The sequence below is a fragment of the Mustela nigripes genome, chromosome 15, assembly GCF_022355385.1.
Source record: "Mustela nigripes isolate SB6536 chromosome 15, MUSNIG.SB6536, whole genome shotgun sequence".
Lineage (NCBI taxonomy): Eukaryota > Metazoa > Chordata > Mammalia > Carnivora > Mustelidae > Mustela > Mustela nigripes.
The window spans coordinates 846,428-869,638 of NC_081571.1; the positions used below are offsets into that span (position 1 = coordinate 846,428).

General features: G+C 36.4%; 1 protein-coding gene and 1 pseudogene across 3 annotated transcripts in view; one reads left to right on the forward strand and one right to left on the reverse strand.

Annotated features, from left to right (window-relative positions):
- PARP4 (poly(ADP-ribose) polymerase family member 4) overlaps positions 1-23,211 on the forward strand; it is a 145,525-nt gene that overhangs the window by 118,893 nt on the left and 3,421 nt on the right. For all 3 annotated transcript variants that reach the window (XM_059377996.1, XM_059377997.1, XM_059377998.1), the window contains 2 exons: positions 841-940; positions 18,495-18,627. In XM_059377996.1, the coding sequence (XP_059233979.1) occupies positions 841-940; positions 18,495-18,627 (233 nt within the window). The remainder of the gene's footprint in view (positions 1-840; positions 941-18,494; positions 18,628-23,211) is intronic.
- On the reverse strand, positions 20,007-20,941 carry LOC132002488 (large ribosomal subunit protein eL6-like; annotated as a pseudogene).

Here is a 23,211-nt window from a genome sequence, read left to right on the forward strand (position 1 = left end):
TTTTTATTTATTTATTTGACAGAGAGAGAGAGAGAGATCACAAGTAGGAAGAGAGACAGGTAGAGAGAAATGGTAGGTAGGCTCCGTGCCAAGCAGAGAGCTACATGTGGGACTCCATCCCAGGACTCTGGGATCATGATCTGAGTCGAAGGCAGAGGCTTAACCCATGAGCCACCCAGGTGCCCCGCTTTCCAGATTTTTTTTTTAAAGATTTTATTTATTTATTTGACAGAGATTACAGGTAGGCAGAGAAGCGGGCAGAGAAAGAGGAAGGGATGCAGGCTCCCTGCTGAGCAGAGAACTGGATGCAGGGCTCATTCTGAGGACCCCAGTTGAAGGCAGAGGCTTTAATCCACTGAGCCACCCAGGCGCCCCTCCAGATTTTTATAAGTGCCATCTGGTACATAACATCCATAGTATTTTTGAGATTCCCAACAATACTGTGTCACTAGTATACGAAGAATTTCAATTTTAAGAATAATAAAAATAGGGGCACCTCGGTAGCTCAGTGGGTTAAAGCCTCTGCTTTTGTTCGGGTCATGATCCCAGGGACCCAGGATCAAGCCCCACATCGGGCTCTCTGCTCAGCAGGGAGCCTGCTTCCTCCTCCCTCTCCCTGCCTCTCTGCCTACTTGTGATCTCTATCAGTCAAATAAATAAATAAAATATTTTTAAAAAAAGAATAATAAAAATAGTAATTAAAAATTTTTGATAATAAAAATTTTAGAAATGTCTTAAACTGAATTGAAATAATTGGAAACATATTATTTATTATATTACATTCTTATGTATGTGAATCAATTTTAGTACTGTGGCTTAAATTTGTTTTTTATTTCATAGGATGGCTTCTGGAAACTTACACCAGAACTGGGATTTATATTAAACCTTAATACAATTATTTTAAACAGCTTTCTTGAACAAAAAGGCATTCGCTCTCTGGGTAAGTCACCATTTTTCTATTAATTAAATGGCACGCTCTTAATTATTTAAATTTTGTTATAAACTAGTGTACTACTATGATAATTATGTAAGTTACATATGAGTGGAATTATGTTTGTTAACCATCAAAGAAAACAGAGGACTAGTTTCTATGCATATCTTCACCACTGATTAGGCTTTGTGTAATTAGTTAGCATACGTAGCAGTAACTTCTGTTTTAAAAAATACAAAATTTCAGTAGCTTAAAGTAAAGATTATTTTCTTGCCCATATCACAGTCAAATAGTGGTCAGCAGGAAATTCCACTCCAGGTTGTCATTTACAAACCCAGGCTCCTTCCATATTATGGCTCTACCATTATCAAAAGTGTCTTTAAAATTACTCTGGTAAAAAGAAAAGAAGAAAATTGCTCTGGCATCACCTACCTGGTAGATAGGAGAAAGAGAAAATGTGGCAGGATCGAGTCACAGAACTCCACCTAGATACAAGAAGGCTGGGAAATTTACTTTAGCTTTGTGTTAAGGAAAAGAAAACAGCTTTTATAAGCATTTAGTCAGTCTCTGCCAGAGCAAGTTCGACCTCTGTGGACCTGTTTCTTGTCATGATACTGAAGGGAACAGATCAGCAATTGGTTTAAAGGTCAAATGCTAGCTCTAAGTTAAGAGATTTTTTAAAAATAAAATAAACATATTAAACAACTAGTCAGTATTCATTGAACAGCAACTACCCTGACATTTCTGAGGAAATTGACAATTCTGAGGAAATGTCAGGGTTTTCATACTCAGGCTTATTCCATGGTTAGCAGATCTTTGTCTGTTTGACCTGCACCACACTAAGAAGAAATTATGAATATCTGCATAAGGAGAATTCTAGTTCCTGGAATGATAAAGGGGATAATATCAGACTAACTCTCCTACCAAAAACACTTTTTAACCCCAGACAAAATATTTTAAAACCACTCTTTTAAGGCCTAGAATACAATAAAAAGCAGACAGAAACCAAAGGGTACAAAATCCCTGAAAAGAGGAAAAAAATGAGGTGAGCTCCACATTTATCCAGCTGTTGTTTTACCCAAAAGTACTTCTCAGTTCATGAGGCACAGGAGAGATTGAACTGAAACAGAAAGTCTTAACAGGATAATGATATTGGGGTCAGAGTTCAAGGCTGCCAGAGTGGCTGGAAATTAAGGGTGAAAATCCTAGAAAGGAGTGAGCCACGGAGCAGGGACCTCTGAAATCTGCATACAAATTCCCTCATATCTTGGTTCTCCCTAACCCATATATACACACATATATTTACTTTAAGAAATCTAGAAAAAAGCAACAACTAGAAAGGAAACGTGTAGAGCAGAGATTTCAGCTGCTGCCAAGTGTTGGGGAGACAGAGTTTGGCATTTGAATTATAACAAATTAGAATTTATAAAAATCTCAAGTTTTCCACTAAAACCCAGACAGTATCAAAAGGACCATAAATCATGATCAAAGACTTCCACAGGATGAGGGAGAAATACAAAATAGGTTCACCCTAACAAAACCTAAAACAAAGCTTTCAAAGGATATACCAAAACAAAACTCAACACTTTTTAGAATAAGAGCGTATAATCCAGAGTCTCCACAATTTTCAATCTAGAATGAAAATTTAATAATATACAAAGAAGCAAGAAAATATGACTTAAAATCTAGGGGAAATGGCCTAAAGATGCTGACCTACAGATGCCCCTTGTGTTGAAATTAGCAGACAGGATTTAAAACTGCTATTAAAAATACAGTAAAGGGGTGCCTGGGTGGCTCAGTGGGTTAAATCCCAGGGTTCTGGGATCGAGCCCCACATCAAGTTCTCTGCTCAGCAGGGAGTCTGCTTCCCTTCTTCTCTCTCTCTCTCTCTCTGCCTGCCTCTCTGCCTATTTGTGATCTCTGTCAAATAAATAAAAATAAAATCTTTAAAAATACAGTAAAGGATTTATCAGAAAGGAAGAACAGAAGGGGTGAACAAATGGGAGGAGCTCAGCAAATAGATGGAAACTGTAAGAATCAAGTGAAAACCCTAGAACTGGAAATTACAATATCTTCAATGGAAGGGTCATTGGATGGGCTTAGTAGCAGAATGTACAAAACAAAACAAAAAGAAATCATGTAACTTAAATTAAAATAATATAAAGTGGTAATAAAAAATATCCAAACTGAAGCACAGAAAAAAAAAAAATAGAATGAAAAAAGAAGAGAATCCAGGACATGTGGAGTGATACCAAAAGGTTTACATTTGTATAATTGGGATCCCAAGAGGAATGCGAGTAGATAGAAAAATGTTTGAATCAATAATAACTGAGTTTTCTCTAAAATTGTTGAAAGACATCAACGTCTAGATCTGAGACACTCAGCAGAAGTTCAGGCAGGATAAATACAATTAGAACACATTCAAGTAAACCAGAATCAAACTGCTGAAAATCACAGATAAATCTTAAAGCAAACAGAAAACAAGGACACATTAGAGTCAGGAGAACATCTATAAGAATTTTAAATTATCCCACATCAGAAATAATGGAAGGTAGGGGTACCCATGTGGCTCAGTTGGTTAAGCAGCTACCTTCAGCTCAGGTCATGATCTCAGTTTCCTGGGATAGAGTCCCATGTCCAGTTCTCTGCTCAACGAGGAGCCTGCTTCTTCCTCTCCCTCTGACTGCTGCTCCACCTGCTTGTGCCCTCTCTCTCTCTCAAATAAATAATAAAATATTTTTTAAAAAGGAAGAAAGAATGGAAGCTAAAAAATAATAGAATAATATATTTATTTGTTTGTTTATTTATTTTTATTTTTTTTAATTTTTTATTTTTTATAAACATATATTTTTATCCCCAGGGGTACAGGTCTGTGAATCACCAGGTTTACACACTTCACAGCAGTCACCAAAGCACATACCCTCCCCAATGTCCATAATCCCACCACCTTCTCCCAAACCCCCTCCCCCAAGCAACCCGCAGTTTGTTTTGTGAGATTAAGAGTCACTTATGGTTTGTCTCCCTCCCAATCCCATCTTGTTTCATTGATTCTTCTCCTACCCACTTAAGCCCCCATGTTGCATCACCACTTCCTCATATCAGGGAAATCATATATTAGTTGTCTTTCTCTGCTTGACTTATTTCACTAAGCATGATACGCTCTAGTTCCATCCATGTTGTCGCAAATGGCAAGATTTCATTTCTTTTGATGGCTGCACAGTATTCCATTGTGTATATATACCACATCTTCTTGATCCATTCATCTGTTGATGGACATCTAGGTTCTTTCCAAGTTTGGCTATTGTGGACATTGCTGCTTATAAACATTCGGGTGCACGTGCCCCTTTGGATCACTACGTTTGTATCTTTAGGGTAAATACCCAATAGTGCAATTGCTGGGTCATAGGGCAGTTCTATTTTCAACATTTTGAGGAACCTCCATGCTGTTTTCCAGAGTGGCTGCACCAGCTTGCATTCCCACCAACAGTGTAGGAGGGTTCCCCTTTCTCCGCATCCTCGCCAGCATCTGTCATTTCCTGACTTGTTGATTTTAGCCATTCTGACTGGTGTGAGGTGATATCTCATTGTGGTTTTGATTTGTATTTCCCTGATGCCGAGTGATATGGAGCACTTTTTCATGTGTCTGTTGGCCATCTGGATGTCTTCTTTGCAGAAATGTCTGTTCATGTCTTCTGCCCATTTCTTGATTGGATTATTTGTTCTTTGGGTGTTGAGTTTGCTAAGTTCTTTATAGATTTTGGACACTAGTCCTTTATCTGATATGTCGTTTGCAAATATCTTCTCCCATTCTGTCAGTTGTCTTTTGATTTTGTTAACTATTTCCTTTGCTGTGCAAAAGCTTTTGATCTTGATGAAATCCCAATAGTTCATTTTGGCCCTTGCTTCCCTTGCCTTTGGAGATGTTCCTAGGAAGACGTTGCAGCGGCTGAGGTCGAAGAGGTTGCTGCCTGTGTTCTCCTCAAGGATTTTGATGGATTCCTTTTGCACATTGAGGTCCTTCATCCATTTTGAGTCTATTTTTGTATGTGGTATAAGGAAATGGTCCAATTTCATTTTTCTGCATGTGGCTGTCCAATTTTCCCAGCACCATTTATTGAAGAGGATACCTAGGAATAAACCTAACCAAAGAGGCACAGAATCTATACTCAGAAAACTATAAAGTACTCATGAAAGAGATTGAGGAAGAGACAAAGAAATGGAAAAATGTTCCATGCTCCTGGATTGGAAGAATAAATATTGTGAAAATGTCTATGCTACCTAAAGCAATCTACACATTTAATGCAATTCCTATCAAAGTACCATCCATCTTTTTCAAAGAAATGGAACAAATAATGCTAAAATTTATATGGAACCAGAAAAGACCTCAAATAGCCAAAGGGATATTGAAAAAGAAAGCCAACGTTGGTGGCATCACAATTCCGGACTTCAAGCTCTATTACAAAGCTGTTATCATCAAGACAGCATGGTACTGGCACAAAAACAGACACATAGATCAATGGAACAGAATAGAGAGCCCAGAAATAGACCCTCAACTCTACAGTCTACTAATCTTCGACAAAGCAGGAAAGAATGTCCAATAGAATAATATATTTAAAGTGATGAAAGAAAAAGCCCTACAAACTAAGAACTCTATATTCAGCAGAAAAGAGCCTTTAAAAATAAAGGAGAGGGATATCTGGGCGGCTCAGTCAGTTAAGCATCTGCCTTCAGCTCAGGTGGTTATCTTGGAGTCCTAGGATCATGACCTAAGCCCAAGACAAATGCTTAACCAACTGAGCCACCCAGGCACCCCAAATGAGAGAATTCTTAAAAGATCAAAGTAAATGGAGAAAATTTTTAAGGTAATGAATGGGTTTAGAAAACTAAAAATGTGAAGATGTTGGTTCTCCCCAATTGATCTATAGATTCAGTGTTGTGAATACATGCCCACAAATTTGATAATCTAGATAAAATGGACTAATTCCTTGAAAGACTGTATCTGCCAAAACTCACAAAAGAAGAAATGGAAAATATGAATAGACCTGTATCTATTAAAGAAATTGAATCAATAATTAATAACCTTCCAAAACATAAAACACCAGGCCCAGTGAGTTCACTGGTGAATTTTACCAAACATTTAAGGAAGGAATTATACCAAATCTCTATAATGTCTTTCAGAAGTAGAGAAGCAGAGAGAATAATTCTTAACTCATTCTATAAGGACAATATTACCCTAATACCAAAACCAGACAAAGTCATTACAAGAGAAGGAAACTACAAATCATTTTCCCTCATAACATAGACACAAAAATCCTCAACAAAATATTAGGAAGTTGAATCCAAAAAAAGTATAAAAAGACCAATACACCATGACCAAGTGGGATTTATCATAGGTATACAAGTCTGGTTCAACATTAGGAAATCAATTAATGTGATCCATTATGTCAACAAACTAAAAGTGAAAAATCACGTGATCATATCAATAGATTAGGAAAAAAGCATTTGAGAAGATCCAACACTCGTTCATGCTAAAAACTCTCAGTAAACAATGAATACAGGAGAATCTCTTCAACTTAATAAAGACCATTAAAAAAAACTATAGCTAACATTATACTTACAGGTGAGAAACTAGAAGCTTTTACATGAAGATCAGGTACAAGGAAAAGATTGTCCCTCTCTCCACTCCTTTTTAATATTGTACTGGGAGTACTTGCTAATGCAGTAAGGCAAGAAAAGGAAGTAAAAGATATATAGACCCGGAAGGAAGAAATTAAAATTTTATTTGTTTAGAGATGATATATTTGTCTATGTTGAAAATTCAAAAGAATCAACAAAAAACCCTTGAAACTTAACTGAAATTAAAATAAAAACTTTAAAAAAGATTTTTATAAGATTTGCAGATGAAGTAAAAGAAAAAATTATTGAAACTAGTGAACAATTATACCAAGGTTACAGGATACAGATTAATATAAAAAAGCCAATTTCCTTCCTATATTCCAACAAAGAACAAATGGAATTTGAAATTAAAAACACAATATCCTTTATATTTGCACTCTCAAAAATGAAACACGTAGGTATAAATGTAACAAAATATGTATAAGAGCCATATGAAGAAAACAATAAATCTGATCTCTGATCAAAGACGAGCTAAATAAATGGATTGGTGTTCCATGTGCATAAATAGGAAAACTCAGCATTGTCAAGATTGACCTACAGATTCAATGGAATACCAATCAAAATCCCAGCAAGTTATTTTACAGATATGGACAAACTGATTCTCAAATTTATATGGAGAGGCAAATGACCTCAACTAGCCAAAACAATATTGAAGAAGAAAGTTGGAAGACTGATGCTATGCAACTTCAAGACTTTTTTTTAAAAGATTTTATTTATTTGTTTGTTTGTTTGTTTGTTTATTATTTGAGAATGAGAGAGAGAGAGTTTGAGAGGAGAGGAGAGAGGTCAGCAGGAGAAGCAGACTTCCTGTCAAGCAGAGAGCCCGATCTGGGACTTGATGCCAGGACTCTAGGATCATGACTTGAGCCCAAGGCAGTCGCCTAACAAACTGAGCCACACAGGCATCCACAACTTCAAGACTTACTATAAAGTTACAGTAATCAAGACAGTATGGTATTGATAACAATATAGACAAATAGGTTAAAGGAACAGAAGAGCCCAGAAGGAGATTCACTGCAATCCCAGGGGACATTTTTATACAAACAGACAAACTGATTTTACAATTTATATGAAAATACAAAAACCCTTAGAATAATCAAGATAATCTTGTGGTAGAAAACGACAGTAGAAGTGCACAAATGTAAGACTAGCCAGTATGATACTGACATAAAAATAGATAAGTAGACTAATGGAACACAATAGAAAGTCCAAGTAGAGGCCTGCATATTTAGTCCATTGATTTTCTTCAAAGAAACCAATGAAATTAATGGGAAAGGAAGAGTTTTCAAAATTGATCTTAGAAAAATTGGATTTGTAAATGGAAGGAAAAAAAACCTCAACCCTTCCTTCATGCCATACTCAAAAACTAATTTAAGGGGCACCTGGGTGGCTCATTTAGTTAAGCATCTGCCTTCAGCTCAGGTCATGATCCCAGGATCCTGGGATCAAGCACCTAGTCAGGCTCCCTGCTCAGCAAGGAACCTGCTTTTCCTTCTCCCTCTGTCTGCTGCTCCCCCTGCTTGTTCTCTCTCTCTCCCTCTCTCTCTTTCTCTTTCTCTGTGTCAACTAAATAAAATATTTTTTAAAAATTAATTTGAAATGGAACATAGACCTAAATGTAGAACTATAATAGTCCTAGAGGATATAAGAAAACTGGAAAATTTACAAATATGTGGAGGTTAAACAACCTGTTACTGAACAAAGAAGAAATCAAAAGAGAAATTTAAAAATACTTGAGTGAATGAAAATGAAAATTAATATACCAAAACATGGGCTTTGGCAGAAGTAACTCAAAGGAGGAAGTTTATAGCAATAAATGAAAGATCTCAACTAAATAACCTAACTTTACACTGCAAGGAACTAGGAATAGACAAACTAAACCCAAAGTTAGTAGAAGGAAGAAAATAACAAAGTTCAGAGTGGAAATAAATGAATTAGAAACTAAAAGGACAATGAAATGACCAATGAGACAAGAGCTATTTTTAAAAGATAAACAAAATAGATAAATCTTCAGCTAGATTCACCACGATAAAATAGAGACAACTCAAATAAAATCAGAAATGAAAGAGACATTGCTGTCGATGCCACAGAAATCTAAAGGGTCATAAGAAACTACTATGAAGGGCGCCTGGGTGGCTCAGTGGGTTAGGCCGCTGCCTTCAGCTCAGGTCATGATCTCAGGGTCCTGGGATCGAGTCCCACATCGGGCTCTCTGCTCAGCGGGGAGCCTGCTTCCCTCTCTCTCTCTCTCTGCCTGCCTCTCCATCTACTTGTGATTTCTCTCTGTCAAATAAATAAATAAAATCTTTAAAAAAAAAAAAAAAAAAGAAACTACTATGAAAAATTATATGCGAACATATTAGACAAGTTAGAGCAAATGGATAAATTCCTAGAAACATACAACCTATCAAGACTGAATCATGAAGAAATAGAAAAATTGAACAGACTCATTACTAGTAAGGAGATTGAATCAGTAACCAAAAACTTCCCAGCAAACAAAAGTTCAGATCACTGTGAATTGTACCAAACACTTAAAGAATTAGCACCAATCCTTCTCAAATTCTTCCAAAATGTAGAAGAGGAAGGAACACTTTCAAACTCCTTTTATGAGGCCACCATTCGTCTGATACAAAAACCAGACAGAGAGACTACAAGAAAAGAACATTACAGGTCAATATCCTAATGATTACAGATGCAAAAAATTCAAAATATTAGAAACTCAAATTCAACAATACATTAAAAGTATCATGATCAAGTGGGATTTATTCCAGGGATTCAAGGATGGTTCAACATCTGCAATTTAATCAATATACCCCATTAACAAAATGAAGGATAAAAAAATCATATGATCATTTCAGTGGATACAGAAAAAGCATTTGACAATTTCTTTTTATCATTTATGTTAAAAAAAAAAACAAAACCTCTCAACAAAGTGGATTTGGAGGGAATGTACCTCAGCATAATAATACCTGACAAGCGCACAGCTAACATAATATTCAATAGTGAAGAACAGAAAACTTTTCCTCTAGGATAAGAAGCAAGACAAGGATGCCCACTGTCCACATTTTTATTCAACCTAGTATTGGAGGTCTTAGTGATAAAGGAGTCCTAGGCAAGAAAAAGAAATAAAAGGCATCAAATCAGAAAGGAAGAAGTACAACTATTACTATTTGCAAATGACATAGTAGTATATGTAGAAAACCCTAAAGACTCAAAAAAAACTGTTAAAATTAATAAAAAATTTTCAGGAAAAATGGTTAGAATTAATAAACAAATTCAGGAAATTTGCAGGATACAAAATCAGTACGCAAAATCAGTTTTGTTTCTATGCACTGATAGTGAGCTATCAGAAAAAGATTTTAAGAAAATAATCCCATTTACAATTATATCAGAAAGAATGAAATACCTAGGAATAAATATAACCAAGGAGGTGAAAGACTTATATATGAAAGCTATAAGATATTGATGGAAAAAAACTGACATAAATAAAAAGAAAGGTACTCCATGCTCTTAGATTGCAATATTGCTAAAATGTTCATACTAGCCAAAGCCAAAGCAACCTACAGATTCAGTGCAATCCTTATCAAAATTCCAGCGGCATTCTTCACAGAAATAGAACAAACAATCCTAAAATGTATACAGCACACACACACACACACACACACACAAGAAAAGAAAAAAAAATCCAAAAGAAGTGGTTTTTTTTAAAGATTAATAAAAATCACAAAGTTCTTGCATGAGTGAACAAAAAAGAGATAGAAAGAAGGCATTAAAAACAACACTCAGAATAAAAGGGAATAAAGAAGGATGGTAGATTTAAAACATAACAAGAACTTATGAACAGCCTTATGCCAGTAAGTCTTAAAACTTAGAAGAATTTTTAGAAAAAATTTAATTTGCCACGCCCAGCTAAAGATAAAATAGACAGCCTGAATCATTCTATAGTTATTAAAGAAATTAGTTTAAAACCTTCTGACAAAGAAAACAGCAGTAGGTTGAGATGGTTTTACCCCCATCTTATGCTAAATATTCAAAGAACAGGTAACCCCAATCTAACACAAAATATTGCAGAGTTTAGGAAAAAAATGAAAATACCTTTCAGCTTATTTTGCTAGCATAATTTAATAACAGATATGACAGGGATTGCAATAGCATCAAAAAGAATAAAATACTTAGGAATAAACTGAGCAAAAGATATGCAAGACTTATACACTGAAAACCATAAGACATTAATGAAAAAAAGTTTTTAAAAGATCTCAGTAAATGGGGGTGCCTGGGTGGCTCAGTGGGTTTAAAGCCTCTGCCTTCAGCTCAGGTCATGATCTCAGGGTCCTGGGATTGAGTCCTGCATCAGGCTCTCTGCTCAGCAGGGGGCCTGTTTCCCCCACTCTTTCTGCCAGCCTCTCTGCCTCCTTGTGATCTCTGTCAAATAAATAAATAAAATCTTTTTAAAAATTTTTTTAAAATATCTCAATAAATGGAAAAAACATCACATGTTCATGGATTGAAAGCCTAGATATTGTCAAGATGATAGTACTGCCCCAGATGATCTACAGATTCAATCCACTCCCTATCAAAATCTCAGATTACTTTCTTGCAGAAATTGACAAGCTGATCCTAAAATTCATATGGAAACATAAAGACCTGGAGTGACCAAAACAATCTTGAAAAAAACAAAAACAGAATAGGAGTATTAACACTTCTCAATTTCAAAACTTACAGAAAAGCTGCATTATCAAGACAGTGTGGTAATGGCATAAAGATATATGGAATAGAATCAATGAACTAGAATTGGTAGTCCAGAAATAAGCCTTTACATTTATGATCAATTGTTGTTTGATAAGGATGTCAAGACAACTGAATGGGGAAAGAACGGTCTCTTTTTTTTTTTTTTTAAGATTTTATTTATTTATTTGACAGACAGAGATCTCAAGTAGGTGGAGAGGCAGGCAGAGAGAAAGAGAGAGGAGGAAGCAGGCTTCCCACTGAGCAGAGAGCCCAATGCAGGGGCTCAATCCCAGGACCCTGGGACCATGACCTGAGCTGGAGGCAGAGGTTTTAACCCACTGAGCTACCCAGGTGCCCCAAGAACTGTCTTTTCAACAAACAACTGATGCTGGGACAATTGGATATCTATATGCAAGAGTGTGAAATTGGATCTCTTCTTTACAAATATGAGAGTTAAAACTATGCAGCTCTTAGAAGAAAACAGAAGTAAATCTTCATGACCTTTGATTAGGCAATGATCTCTTGACACCAAAAGCACAAAGGGAAAAAAGACAAACTAAACTTGATCAAATTTAAATTATGTTATATGTCAACTGTGCCTCAATACAAAGCTTTTTAAATTTTGTGTGCAATTGAAAAATGAAAAGCACAAAAAATGGGAGAAAATATTTGCAAATCATGTATCTGATAAGAGACTGGTATCTAGAATATATAAAGAACCGTTATAATTCAGTAATAAAAAGACAAATAATGCAATTAAAAATGGTCAAAGGATTTGAATAAATATTTCTCTCAGGCTCATTAGTCATCAAGGAAATGAAAATAAAAACTATAGTGAAGTACTACTTCATACCCATTTGGATGGTTCTAATTTTTTTTAAATGGTGAAAAGATGATAGGACAATCAGACAATAAGGAAAAAAGTACAGTTTGAACCTTTACCTCATACCATACTTCAAAAGTTGAAGACTTAAGTGCGAAAGACAAACAATAATGCTTTTGGAAGAAAATACTGGAAAAAAATCTTTATGATTTTAGGATGAGAAAGATTTTGTTTGTTTTTTACTTTTTATTTTGAAGTAATTTTAAACTTGCAGAAAAGTTGCAAATATTATACGAAGAATTCTCTTGTGCACTTCTATCTCTCTCAAGTAAATAAATAAATTAAATATATCTTAAAAATGTGATATATACGTACAATTGGTATTATTCAGTCTTAAGGAAGTATTCATTCAGTGTGATTCATACCACAACATGGGTGAGCCTCAAAAACATGATGCTAAGTGAAACTAGTCAGTCACAAAAAGACAAATACTGTTTGATTTCACTTTTATGAGATACCAAGAACAGACAATTTCATCGAGACAGAAAGTAGAATAGTTGTTAACTGGGTCTGAGAGGAGTAGGGAATGTAGGAGTTGGTATTTAATGGGGACAAAGTTTCTGTTTAACAAAATGAAAAGTGTTCCAGAGATAGATGGTGGTGACAGTAGCACAACAATGTAAATGTATTTAATAGAACTAAACTGTATACTTTAAAATGGTTAAAATGATAAATTTTATGTGTATTTTACTATAGGTTTTTAAAACAAAAATAATACATAGTGGGTTGTTCATACTTGGGTGTTTGTTATATTATTTAGATCTTACAGATACATTGTTGCCTGTTGCATCTACTCAAAATTTAATTTTTTAAAAAATTTAACTATATGCTTGGAAAGATTTGAGATTCATTCTTTTTTAAAAAAATATTTGTTTATTTGACAGAGAGAGATCACAAGTCGGCAGAGAGGCAGGCAGAGAGAGAGGGGGAAGCAGGGTCCCCGCTGAGCAGAGAGCCCGATGTGGGGCTCGATCCCAGGACCCTGGGATCATGACCCAAGCTGAAGGCAGAGGCTTTAATCCACTGAGCCACCCAGGCACTCCTTGAGATTCATTCTTAAGAAACATCAGGCTTTGGTGATGAATTAGATGTGGGCAGTCGAAGGAGAAGGGGAATTTTCAGCATTGAGCGTGAGAAGGGAAAACAATGGTACACTGAGCCTATAAACATACTAATTGTATTGTGCTTTGGACTTTAAAGTTTGAGGTTCCTAGCAGATATTGGAAAGAAATACCTAGTTGGTTCTATGAGGCTAGAGCTCAGAAAGAGGTCAGAATTGAAAGACTTTGGGAGAACTGTCATTATTTAATGCCATGGACCATAGGCATGTATGATATCTCCTAAGTAAAAAATGTAGCCAGAACAGAGAAGAGGGCTTAGGGCCATCCTTGAGCATGCCATTATTTAGTGGTTAGACAGAGCAGGAGGCAGCAAAGACTTAAGGAGGAATGGCCAGAGAAATAAGAGGAAAGCTAGGGAGTACGGTATCAGAGGTGCCAACAGGTGAGCTTTTTTTATGGATGTGCCTTTCCCATGGATTTTTTCTGTACTACTCTGTATATCTCCATATTATCCATGTTACTTTTCTGTATGTGTGTTTTCTGCCATTTTCCTCTACTTGTAGTTGCAAGATGTCTGATTTCTCCCCCTGATTTATTTTTATATCTCTCTACCCAATTTTCTCTTTTATTGTTTTCTTGATTTCCCTTTTATCTTTCCTTCCACTTCTCAATTTACTTCTTTTTTAGTTTTTAAAAAAATTTTTATTAACATATAATGTATTATTAGCCCAAGGGGTACAGGTCTGTGAATTGCCAGGTTTACACACTTCAAAGCACTCACCATAGCACATACCCTCCCCATAGCACATACCCTTCCCATGTCCACAACCCAGTCAATTCACTTCTTAAGTGACTCTAATACACTATTTACGCATTTTATAATTCTATTATTTATGATGTTTTAAACAAAACTTTGTGTTGCTAATTATTTAAAAGTTACTCTAAGATTTTATATCCAATACTAAAAGAAGAAGAAGAAGAAGAAACCAATAAATTAAATAGTCCCCCATATTTTCTTTTGTCTCTTTTGATTTTCTTTGTGAGATAGGGGATTGGTTTTGTTGTTTCATTTTAAAATTGTATTTAATTCTCTTTTCCTGTATTAAGAAAATTATGTCATTTTTTTTTTCCTTTGAGAGAGAAAGCACACAGTGGTGTGGGGGTGTGGTAGGAGGGACAGAGAAAGATGGAGAGTCTTAAGCAGGCTCCACACCCAGTGTAGAGCCCAGTGCAGGATTTGATCTCATGACCCTGAGATCATGACCTGAACCAAAATCAAGAGTTGGATGGTTGGGGCACCTGCGTGGCACAATGGGTTAAGCTGCTGCCCTCCGCTCAGGGCATGATCTCAGGGTCCTGGGATTGAGTCCCGCATAGGGCTCTCTGCTCAGCGGGGAGCCTGCATCTCTCCACCCCTGCCTGCCTCTCCATCTGCTTGTGATCTCTCTCTGTCAAATAAATAAATAAAATCTTAAAAAAAAAAAAAGAGGGGCGCCTGGGTGGCTCAGTGGGTTAAAGCCTCTGCTTTTGGCTTGGGTCGTGATCCCAGGGTTCTGGGATCGAGCCCCGCTCAGCAGGGAGCCTGCTTTCCTTCCTCTCTCTTTGCCTGCCTCTCTGTCTACCTGTGATCTCTGTCAAGTAAATTAAAAAAAAAAAAAAAAGAGTTGGATGGTTAACTGACTGAGCCACTCAGGTACCCCTAAATGATGTCATTTTTAAAGTAGTTATGGCTATCTCAATGATCTAAAATTAATGCTTTATGTGCAGATATATACATATTATGCACAGGTCCTTTTGTATTTATAAAACAAAATTGTGTATTATTACAAGGCAAGGTTTTGGTGGTTTTTTCTTTCCCAAAACCATTGTCTCCCAGAAAAAGAGGTGTATTTGAGCCTTTACAAATATTTTATGTTCTCTAAATTACTTTGTTTTTAAAGAGAAAGCATCAATTGAGGAGAGGACTCAGCTTGAAATAGCCTTAGTATTTATTTCAAATACTTAGAGAAATTATCTGAGAGAAATCCTTAAAAAGTAAATAAAGGAAATTTAACACAAGTTTATTAAGTATTTCTTGAAATATGAGTTGAATTGAAAATTATAAGCACTAAATGTTGTTTAACGAGCCTACGGAAGATCACTTTCAAAAGCAACATACACGAATAGATAAAGAAAATGTGATATATATAAACACAATGGAATATTATTCAGCCATTAAAAAAGAATGAAATCTTGCCATGGAGCTGGAACAATTAATGCTAAGTGAAATAAGTCAGAGAAAGACAAATACCATATGATTTCACTCATTTGTGGAATTTAAGAAACAAAACAAACAGGCAAAGGGAAAAAAATAGATAAACCTAGAAACAGACTCTTAATTATGGAGAACAAACTTGGTTACCAGAGGGGAAGTGTGTGGGGGGATAGGGGAAATAGATGATGGGGATTAAGGAGTGTACTTGTGAGGAGAACCAGGTGTTACATGGAAGTGTTGAATCACAATATTGTACACCTGAAACTAATACAACATTGTATATTAACTAATTGGAATTTAAAACTTTTTTTTAAAAGGTAGATAAAGGGACAAAATATGTATATGTAAGGTATATACAAAAGAGGAAAAATACATTTAATTGATTAAGCAAGGGAGAACACATGACATGTAGAGACTAACTTTGGAAAAGAGTAGGACATGTCTTGCAAAACAAAAACAACAAAAGCAAAGTACATCATGGGAATGTAAATTGCAAAATCCAGATGGTGTTTACCTTTGAAAAGCTGGGGAGATGGGGTGGGAATCAGAGGACATATACAAGATGGCTTCAACTTTACAATCTATTGTTTCTTCTATTTTTTTTTCAAAGATTTTATTTATTTATTTGACAGATATCACAAGTAGGCAGAGAAGCAGGCAGAGAGAGAGGGGGAAGCAGGGTCCCTGCTGAGCAGAGAGCCCGATGTGGGGCTCGATCCCAGGACCCTGGGATCATGACCTGAGCCAAAGGCAGAGATTTTAACCCACTGAGCCACCCAGGTGCCCCATATTGTTTCTTCTAAAGAAGAGAGGAATTTCCATCCATCCATCCATCAATCAATCAATAAAGATTTGAAGCAGATGAGGGGAAATATTAAAAGGTGACCAGCTATCATATATTTCTCTTTTCTGTGTGCTTAATAATATTTCATAATTTTAAAAAACCATTAAATGGTTATGTTGTAGTGATACTAACTGTGCTACGTATCAAACATCTAAGATGGAAATAAAAATAATTTACCTCGGAAACTACCAGACAACTCACTGTAGCTCAATGATGATGAAAATTGCAAGGGAGGAAAATAATTTTTCTCCCCCCCTTCTAGTTTCTTGGCTGAGACACCCTATAATTAAAGACAGATTAACAATAGAAAAATAAACCATTTTAATTATGTACACACATATATATCTGTACAGTAGGGAGCCCCCCCAAGGATGGGACTCAAAAGGCAGCTGGGCAACTGAGCTAAGGAAAGGGAGAGAGGTCTGTGGCTTCAAGTGGAGGAGGCGCAGGGGCGATTCACAGGAAGGTGAGTGGAGGAAATGCTTGGTAAATGGATGTTGTCTTCCAATGCATATATATTTCTCAGGTGAAAAAGTTATCTCTGGTAGGGGCGCCTGGGTGGCTCAGTGGGTTAATCCGCTGCCTTCGGCTCAGGTCATGATCTCAGAGTCCTGGGATCGAGTCCCGCATTAGGCTCTCTGCTCAGCAGGGAGCCTGCTTCCTCCTCTCTCTCTCTGCCTGCCTCTCTGCCTACTTGTGATGTCTCTCTGTCAAATAAATAAATAAATAATCTTTAAAAAAAAAAGTTATCTCTGGTAATAGCTCTCTTCCTGATAGAAGCCACCTTTCTAATTTCTTTTAAACAGTTAAGGGGAAGGTAAAATGCTTTTCCTGAGTCCTCTGGGTCCTGATTGCCTTCTTTTCAAAATGAAAGTGGCATGTTCTGGGTGGCTTAACCCACTTAAGATAGATGTTAAAAGGGGCACCTGGGTGGCTCAGTCAGTTAAGTCGCTGCTTTCGGCTCAGATCAGGTTCCTGGGATAGAGCCCCAGATAGCACTGGGCTCTGCTCAGTGGGAAGCTTGCTTTTCTCTCTCTCTCTCTGCCTGGTGCTCTCCCTGCTTGTGCTCACCCTTGCTCTCTCTCTCTGCGCCAAATAAATAAAATCTTTAAAAAAAAAAATGGATGTTGAAAGTTTTGTTTCATGAAGTGTTAGATTGGAAAAATAACAATACTTTAAATCTAATTTTTATATGATGCGATTTCAAATACATACTTGCATTTAAGAAAATTAAAATGTGTTAATTTCTGGCTCAATATATATGTAAACACTCATTTTCAATTTCGGTATTTTATAATATAGTAAAATATCTTGGTTTGGGTGTATAACACCAGTTACCTGTAGGTACTGTTAAAAATAATAAGACAATTTAATTGATCCTAAAGAGTCCAGAGAACTGCAAAGTTAAGGGGACAGGGCTGCAAGCTCTTATATAAAGAGGCAAGCAGGAATCAAGGAAGAAGTACTTGGTTTCTGTTCATTACTTGGGGTTGTGTATCTAACCGTATTTAGAAAGGTCAAGGAACAGGGAAGTGAGTATAGCACCCAGAGTTGGCTTGGTTTTGGAGGATTGGCTGACTAGATACATTGTGTTTCTGATCAGGTAAAGTATTTATAGGGACATAAAAGTTATCTAGATTTTGGTTTGCTGACATGGCACCCTGGGTAGTAGCAGCTCCATCTTGGGCCTAAGAATTTATTCCGATGGCACAAATCACTAGAAATAATTTGCTATGCTGACCTACCCAGCTGTATGAGTTGTTTATCTGTTGTACATTTAGGTTTACTCCTCAAAGCTATTTGTAGCAGGAGACTAGAAACTGAATTTCTTTCACGAACTTCATGCATCTCTGTTTATTAAAGAGGGCAAAGAAATGAAGCGATGGATGTATTCCTTCCTAACAGTCATCAGGGTGCTATGGCACTTGTTCCATTTGTCCTCATATTTTATTTAAATAACAAGGTAGGTAAGGATCTTGAAAAGAATTATGGAGTTTTATGATCTGCTAATGTATTATGGTTTAATAGTATGGAAATTCTTTAATAGAATTTGTATAAATGGGCACAGTTTGAGATGCAGAGTTTCCAACAAATATAAAAGGGTTTTCCACTTTTAGGAATAAAAGGAAGAGAGCGTCTCCTGGAGCTGATTGCCACATTTCTGGTACTACAATTTCTTCGCACCAAGTTGGAACAAAAGGGCATAGTCTTCAAATCACTAATGAAATTGGATGATGCTTCCATTTCCAGGTATAGCTTTAATTATAGTATTAAGCAACTCACTTACATTTCTGACCATTTCTTAATTAAAATTTGTAAGAAGCAACATGGAATTGTAAGAACAAAGAGAATTTATTCACAGGGAATATCTTGCCTATGTTCTTATGTCACAGGCAGGGCAGACACAATATTTATGCCTCTTGGTTCAGTGAAAAACCAGGGCTCAGAGTGTTTAAGTGTAGCTTACACCAGAACTCATATATTTGGCTCCCGGTTTAGTATTCTTTTCACTATGGCATATTGATTCTGTGTGCTTTTGGAAAATCCACAATGTGATTGTTAGGACTAGGTCTGTTCCCAAAAAATTGCAGGGTCTGGCACAAGAATATAGATGGAAACACACATACTATATGTCTAAGCATTTAAAAGTTATAAATCAAACTAACAAACTTAAATAAAACAAATTTAAAGTCCTGCCTGGACAAATACAACTTCTTGAAGACCAGGTTCAAATTTAGAGTTCTGTGACCACTTGAAGTTTGATGTCATAATGTGACAGTGTAGAGAGAGGCAGTTCTGGCACCCTGGCTCCTAGTCCTTGGGCTGACCTCTGGCACACAAGAGGCCTCGAGGCCTATGTGAATACCCTTCTTACTTACAAAAACTCCATCCATACCTCATGCAAATTTTCACCCCTTATGTTCGTGCATATAAACAAAACATACATATATGAACGTATACATACATACCTATATAATTAGCTTGTGATTTTTTCAAAAAGGCAAGATAAGTGGAAAAACTAGCAAAACTAATTAAAATATTATTTATAGGGGAGGAAGAGGAGACAAGGTTTCTCCTAATATACTTTGTTTTACTTTTTTAACTTTAAAACTACATAAATTTTTTGCATAATAAAGACCAGATGCCAGAGAGAAGAGATTGAAATTGTTAAATTATGCGATGGACTACCAACAGCAGTGTCTGGAATGTGAGGAAATAAATGGCAAAAGGAAAACGAGGGGATGGGTGGAAACTATGAATTAAAAGACACATGGCCCAAAGGCAATGTTAGGTCTACACTGGATCCTGACTTGAACAAAACCTTTTTTATTAAAGAGAATGAGAGAGAGAATTAGGGAGATTTAAACATTACCTGGATATTTTGTGATATTAAAGAATCTCTTATAGCTATTTTAATGTCATGTTTAAGAAAAAGTTCTTCTTGTCCCTTAGAGATATATATTTACAGGTGAAATTAAAATAAATAAGCAAACCTATTTTTACCCTCTCACAAAGACTGATTAAGTTCTCAATTCCCAATAGCATCAAATACAAAATTGGAACTCAGAAAATAATAAATCAAGCATTTTACTGTAGGTAATTTGTACTTACATTTTTTTTTTTGGATCAGTTATTTAATTAGGTTCTTTGTAAGAAATTTACAACACCAATTTGTAAGGGTAAACTCCATTTGTGAGAGAAAACACAGAGTGGAGGTAGCCCTGAAGCTGAGGAACAGCCTTGATTTTTGGCAGAATTTGTGAGACCACAGCTTTCTGATCAACCTTGCGCTGCTCTGTAATCTCATATTTCTCTTTCTCGGTGTCGAAGATCTCACCCTCCTGGTGTCTGGGCTTACGCAACTTCTTCTTCTTGAAAATAAGCATCAGTGAGATGTTTGGGGATTTTCACGCTGCTGATATCAATTTTGGTAGAAGTGGCAATGACGAATTTCTGGTGTGTTCTACACAGAGGAACTCGATTGAGGGACAGAGGTCCAGTCACAAGTAGCAAGCCACTGCTCAGCTGCTTCAGGAAAACTACCCTCTTGCCTCTGTGGCGCCCAGTGAGGATGATCAAATGGTCCCAGGGGTGATGCTAGCTTGCAATTTTCTCACATGCTGACTGAAAGGTTTTTTGCCGTGGCTCAACAGCTTTCCAGGCACGTCTTCAGTAGGGTAATACCTAGGCATTTTGCGCAGTTTAACCACTCGGGTACCACCGTTCTTGTCACCACCAACTGGTTTTGTGACGGTAGCAAGAACCTTCTCCTTTTTCTTTTCAACCCTGGATTTAGCTGCCGAATACTTCTTCTTGTACATGGCCTTTCTGGAATACATAGCCAATCGGGAGTACCTGCCAATTCCTCTGACTAGGACAGGGTTTCGGCTGCAGTGGGGCTTCCCCTTCTTCGGGGTTTTAGCCTTCTGGTTACCCTTCTTAGCCTTGCCACCACCATCAGCCTTCTTGGCTTCAGGTTTCTTCTCCTTAGTATCCGGCTTCTCAGCTTTTTCGCCCGCCATCTTGCAAGATGGGAAAGAGCTGTACTTACATTTTTAAGAAAAGCAGTCCCTTCTCATGAGCTTGCCAAAAGAGTTCTTTGAGAAAGATAGGAATTTATTAAGTGAATATCAAGAAAAATACTTCAAAGAACTAGTAGACAGGACTGACAAGTTAATATTTGATTTAGCAGACACAACCAAAGAGGCATTTCTTCTATTTAGATCTTTTTCAACTGAGACAGAGAGAACTCGAGAAGCTTAGGAGACAAGCTGACCAAAGTAAAGCCATTTTGGTTTTTAGGCTCACCCTTAACCTAAAAGACAACATGTGAAAAGATTCAGTTTATGGAAGACCATAAGGCCCCACTCCCTCCATCAGTAAAAGTCATAAAGACTGGACATTCCTAAAATTGCTCCTGTGGGTAATTCCACAACTCTATAGGACAGTGGAAAAACTAAATGCCCAATGTAACTGTTAAACCCAAAGTTAAAAGGTAAGCCCCCACCCTATATGGTTACCTATTAAAACAACAACAACAACAACAAAAAACCCTTATGAAACCATTTGTTAGAGACAAGGTGGTAGGAGGGCTCCTCTTCCTCCCCTGGAAGAGAGGCCACTACTTTATATGTGTAGTAGCTCCTTTCTTACTTGTATACATAAGAAATCTTTGTCCCTTTCTCTACATGGCTTGCTCTTAAATTCTTTCTCTCAAAGAGCCAAAAACATCTTGGTGAGAGGCATAAAGCCTTCCTTCTTGGCCTGTCTGGCATCACAACTATGATAGCCATTAAAACAAGTATTAATAACTTGAACCTACTTTTAATTGCAATATCACAAAGTATTTTACCAAGATTTTCAAAAATAATGAAGTATATTCCATCACTTTGTTCTTACTATATGAATTATTGTGAGAGCAAAAAGGTTTGTAAGTAATAAAGTTGACTTATTAAAGTCAAACTTTGAAGTAATTTTTATTTCCTGCTTATTGCATATATAATTTATAACTTTTCTTTGTCTTTTTCTGCTTCGTGATGCACATAACATAACTACAGTAGCATATTGCATCAAGGTTTATGAACAAAACCTTCACACTAGTGAGATGGTCAGTCAAAGTTTAGAGGTCAGCTAGAGGAAAACCAATGGAATTAGTGAAAATATTTAAAACTAGTTTTGTTGCTTGTAGTAGTTCATAACTACAAGTGGGACTAATGATTACCGGGAAACAGGTCTTTTAACCACTTTGGACGTGCTCCCTGTTTAGTATGTTTGTGTCATCATAATATTCAGCTAACATTTATTGATTACCTACTCTGTGAGAGGGACTGTTAAGCCTATGAAATCTATCTGTTTTGCTAATCCCGACAACAAACCCTAAGGATCTCATATTATCATAATTGAGGAAATGGAGACTTCCAGTGTTGCATGAAAGATGCACCATATCACACAGCCAACATTGTGTAATTTCAGAGTCAGGATTTGAACCTAGCTCTTAGCTACCACACTATACTGATGGCTCTTTCCCAGTTTACAGGGAAAAAAATCAGGAAGATGGAGAGAATTTTCCAAATTTTTAGTCCCCTCCCATAGAATTTTTTTTTTTAAACTTTAGTATATGTTCCCACTTGCTTGCTAATAAATTCTAGCAGGTGAAAGATAAATGAGGAATGAATGTAGTTAACTAATATTAATGAAAAATCTTGGAATTTTTCTGAATCTTGAATAGACTTTTGAATATTGACAGTCTTGAATGCTTGATGTCATTTTATGTACACAAACTTCAAGTTTTTTGTTATGCACAGTTTAGTACTGTTGTTCCTGATTTGTGTGACAGAATACATGGCAGTTTCATGGGTGAGTGTTAAGTATTTTGTTAACTAATCAAATTAAGAATTCTTGGTACAGTAAAAAGGAAAGAAAAATAGAAACCTGGTTTGTAAAATAGTATTGAGTTTCTGCTTGAAGAATGGATGGATTTAGATCAAGAAGAATGGAAGGAAAGGGGATGACCAAAAAAAAAAAACAAAAACAAAAAACCACACACAATATATAAAGGCTAGAGAAAGCTTGAGTTGTCCTGGAGGCAGCAAGGAAGTCTGTGAAGCATTTGGAAGCTGGAACTTGGTGGGTATAATAATATATTTTAAAATGTGTTGATTCAGTCTGATAGAACTTGCATAAAATGTCAGAGATAATTGCTTTTATTACATAGCTCAATTTTTAAAAAAGATTCTATTTATTTATTTGACAGAGAGACAGTGAGAGAGGGAACACAAGCAGGAGGGAGTGGGAAAGGGAGAACAGGCTTCCCGCGGAGCAGGGACCCTGATG